The following is a 4,513-nucleotide window of genomic DNA, read 5'->3' as shown; positions in this document are numbered from 1 at the left end:
TGAAATGATCCCATGGGCTGAAATGATGAAGAATGTTTGAGAAATTGATGAGAATTGAAAGCTTGGGCTTAAGCTTTCATGGCTACCATGGATTGTTCATCTAGGATTTACAAGAAGGCTTGAAGATGAAGAATGGAATATAATCATGATATTTATTTTAGGTTTTCTCTTGCTGAAGATTGAAGTAGCCAAGATTTCATGTAAATCAATCAAAGAGAAGAGAGATGTCTGTTGTAGCACCAGTCCAATGCGTTCATGAATAATGACTATTTGGAATAAAATGAGCATCTTCTTCTTCATGTACTTGTTGATGGACATCCCCATTATACATAGCCTTCTCTCTATGCTTACTACTACCCATAATACCATTTTCAATCATAAGCTTGCTCTCTACACTCCCATTTAGCCCATTTTTAGCATCAGCCTATTCCAAAACAGCATTGCATGCATCATCATACTTACTCTAAAGTTGTTTCTCTATGTCTCTATCAACCTGCATCAATGCTTGCAAAACTTCACTATCAAACTGTCTTTCTCGTTTTAGCATATCAATGATTACATCATGAAATTCACACTTCCCTATTCGAAGAACTTCGCTAAGTGCGAATTTCACTCTAATACTAAGTATGCATTCTTCCAAAACTTTTTTTTAGGTTTGTGGTAGTCTCAAGATCCAATTGTAGCTTGTAACTGGGTTGATCGCCCCTTTTCTTCCCTTCTTGTTTCTTCGCTTGAGATGCATCCTTCATAACATGCTCAAGTATGGCTGGTTTAGCCTCTTTCTATTGCTCCATTTTACTTTGTGTTATGCATTTAGATGGGCCTGAAGATAAAGGACTAGTAGTGTCCTCATCTCTTCTTCTCTTTCTTTTCACAAGAGCTTCTTGATTATGGAGCTCAGTCAAATTAGCATAGGTTGAAATTGAATCCATCTGGTATACTCCATCCTGTTTTCCCTCGTATACTTTGCCTTGCATTAGCCAATTCAACCTTTGCTGCTTTACCCTTTTCCATGCACTCTAATTCTTGCATCCAAACTCAAGATTTTGCTTCACTCATGTATCCTTTATGAGCTTCATCATCCCTTTCAATTCTCAAACCATATGTGGTTGCATCTATGGTGACAAATGATGTCCTTGCTGCCATCTCTTCAAACCTCTTCTACATACCACCATTTTCAAAATTTGGCTCTATAGAAAACTAGTTTTTGTTGCATGTATTTTGCCATCTTTCCAAAAGACTAAAATTTTTGCTTTGGCTTCACAGTAGGCTGTACAGTCTTGCTTTTCATGCTGTAAACTATCACACCAAATGCATCTCCTCTTGTATCCTTCTTTATATGGACTTTGGACTGTTGCCCGACCCTTGTCTTCTACATTGACATCTAATTTCTCAACATTTACATTAATTTCAATCAAATTCAGCCTAATCACGCATGCCCCTGATTAATTCATCCACTCCATGATCACCTTTAAGAGCTGGACCAACAAGTGTAGCTAGTTGTTTTGCCATAGCCACAGGTGCCTTGGCTGCAATTTCAGCCCACTTCTGAGCACTAGCACGTGTAGTGCTTATACCCCATCTTAATTTCATCCGCTCTCTCTTTACCAACATATGTTGTACGTCAATTACATTAGCCCAATTTGATAAAGGCCGAGGCCGAGGCCTGGGAAGAGAGGAGCCTTAGAAGAGTCAAGGATATGGTTGAACGCCTTGCTGTAGTAGAAAGCAGGAGAATCACTACAAAGGCAAGGGCTAGAAGTCTAGTAACATGCCTTCCTAAACATAGTGCTTCACGTAACTCAAGTTGAAGATGATGAATCCATGGAAGGGCTAAAGAGAAAGTTTGAGATCTTAAGAAGAGCCATAAAACATGGGCTCCAAGAACACACCCGAGTGGAGGCTACTCAAGGGGAACATGGAGGAGTTATACGAGTAAAAGCATTAAGAGGTGGTTCAAGAGTGAGTATGATTGTGATTGATGTCATAGTTGGAAGTGCCAATTGGGTGTCTATCAACACTTATTTCATAACTAAATTTTATTTTATATCTCCTTTGTTATTATTATTTTGATTATAAATTTTTTGAATAGGAGTGGATGCAAGAGGAGGAGGCATGAACATGCATGGAAGCATGATCAATCTTGCACTTGGGGAGTGACAAGTGGTGTACCTTCAATGGCCTACTTTGTAAGGAACTTGCACTTGGTATCTAATGTATGGCACTCCTTTATTGATTGTCAAGGATTAGTAATAAAAAATATGTTTTTCTAATTGAGCTTTTTGGCACATATATCAAGAAGGATCTAATGGATTTGGAGATAAAATATGTATGAAATGTGGCCTTTCTATTCTATTCGAGAAGTTGTGGCATCACGAGGCAAAAGCTAGCATAGTTGCACTCATGAACTCCTTGTTTTTTTAATTATTTCTTCAATTTAAGAGTTTTGGTTGTTTTCATATTTTTTGAATTGATATTTGGATACACAACCATGTGAGGTAGGTTGGAGTAGAGTTCTAGAAGCATATTTGAAAACCCTAATGAAAGAGAAGAAAATCTCTATAAAAGCTACTATAAGAGTAAAAGGTGTACCATGAAAAAGTGATGCCATTAGATTAAGAAGAGTTTGGAGTGACTTATGTATCGACGATTTTGATGAAAAATGAGATAAGAAAAACGCAATCTTGTCTAGAATTTGATCCCATCTATTCTACCCACGCAAGTTTTCAAACACACCAATGTTCAACCATCATTGCTAGAGACTCTCACATGGCTTTCATGGTAAACTTTGTGTCTACGTAGTTGAATTCGAAAAGAAAGTGGCTCATCATTGATAGGACGATTGCATTGATTCAATCAACCTATTCTTAGTTCGTTTTTGGTTTGAGAAGGTTCATTTTTAGATATTGATTTAAATGGAGGTAGCAGTCGAGGAATCATTTGTAATTGCACTCATACAAATTCCCAATTTCGTGCCAAGGTTAAATTCTCAATTTCATTTCTAGATTGAAACTCATTTCGGATGATTTTTGTTGTCACTAAAAAGGGAATTTTTGTGTCAAAGTACATTTTTATTGAGTAATATATATATATATACCGCGTGGAGCTGGACTTCGAACGCTGCAGCTAAGCAGGAGCTGTAGAAGTGTGATCACGTCTAGCTAGCTCATCTCGACGTTGTAGAACGGGTAGATCTCGAAGCGGTAGTAGCAACTGGCGGTGTGGATCTGGGCCCCTACGCCGTGATCGCAGTCTTGCCAGGAGTCAGCATGCGAGGAAAGGCAGTCGGAACAGTCGGCCTTGGAGAGGTAGCCCAGGCACTGGGCGAGGGCGTAGAGGCGACCACCAGGTACGTCGGGGTAGGGGGCGCTGGCGCTGGCATACAAGCCCCGGCGGTTGGGGGCGGAAGCTGTGACTGTTGTGAGCAGCTGCTCGACCTGGGACTGGAAGGCGGTGCTGTTGTCCTTCTGCGTGTTGCACAGCTCCACGACTATGCTGGAGTCTTCTTTGAAGAAAGGGGAGTTCTCGTACCTGAGGAAGCAGCCGTCCAGCTGGACCCTGGAGCCGATGGCATTCGGGCAGCTGTCAAGGGCTGCCTGGGCGGCATCCCCGACGCACTGCGAGCAGACGTCTGGTGGCACGTCCCCCCTGCATTGGTATGCCCCGTACACCTTGTCGCTGCCGCCATAGGCACTGCTGCTACGGTGCCAGCTCGCAGAGGAGGCCGACTCGCGCTTTAACGCCGTCAGCAGTGCGCTCAAGCCTTTGCCGAAGGCGCTGCCGTCGGGATACTTCTGAGTGTTGCACAGGATGTAGACCTCCGTGGAGGGGTCGAATGTCGCACAGCCTATTCCGAGCAGCTGGACGAGTGTAAAGAGGCCAATTACAACGATGGCTGGAATCGTGGTCATGCGCATATCCATGATGCAGACTGTTTACTACCTAGATTCTATTGGAAGGCCCGCTCTCTCTCTCTCTCTCTCTCTCTCTCTCTCTCTCTCTCTCCGTGTCTGTGGTTCAAAAGGAGGTCATACGTTACTGCGGACCTGCACCACAATTTATATAAGGACCCGGCGACGAGCGATTCATACAATCCATCTCAGGCTGGCCGCTGAATCCATCTCAGCAAGCCCGACTCTGTCAATGGTTCGTTGAAACTTGCGTTGGCAGACGAAACTTGCGACTTTCTCCGATGTTATGACAAAAGACACTTTATTAAAAAACCTATTTCTGTAATTTTAACGATTTTAAATTTGAAATTTGAAATTTGCCTAATTTTCAGCGTAAGGTCTACCATTTGAAATGTTCCTCACATAGCACCTCGGTTTCGCCTAACCACTGCTGGCTTTCACAAATTAAGCCTTAAGCGGTTGTCTTCACAATTTGCCAAAAGTTTAAGCTTCCAAAGTCTACAATGTGATATGTCCTTCAATTTTGAGAAAATGAGACATGTATGTAAGAATGGAAGTGTTGCGAGTCCAATAATGTCTATTCATTGGAAATATTGCAACAT

General features: G+C 41.9%; 1 protein-coding gene across 1 annotated transcript; it reads right to left on the bottom strand.

Moving 5' to 3' along the window:
- Positions 1 to 2,968: 2,968 nt before the first annotated feature.
- Positions 2,969 to 4,162, bottom strand: LOC148039613 (cysteine-rich repeat secretory protein 55-like). The gene has a single exon (XM_087692173.1). The coding sequence runs from the start codon at positions 3,921 to 3,923 to the stop codon at positions 3,162 to 3,164; it is 762 nt and encodes a 253-aa protein (XP_087548299.1). The 5' UTR covers positions 3,924 to 4,162; the 3' UTR covers positions 2,969 to 3,161.
- Positions 4,163 to 4,513: the final 351 nt, after the last annotated feature.

The sequence above is a fragment of the Lygodium microphyllum genome, chromosome 2, assembly GCF_053477565.2.
Source record: "Lygodium microphyllum isolate KBCC chromosome 2, Lygodium_microphyllum_v1.1.10, whole genome shotgun sequence".
Taxonomy (NCBI): Eukaryota; Viridiplantae; Streptophyta; class Polypodiopsida; order Schizaeales; family Lygodiaceae; genus Lygodium; species Lygodium microphyllum.
The sequence above is the reverse complement of the archived record's forward strand: the minus strand, read 5'-3'. Positions and strand labels throughout refer to the sequence as shown.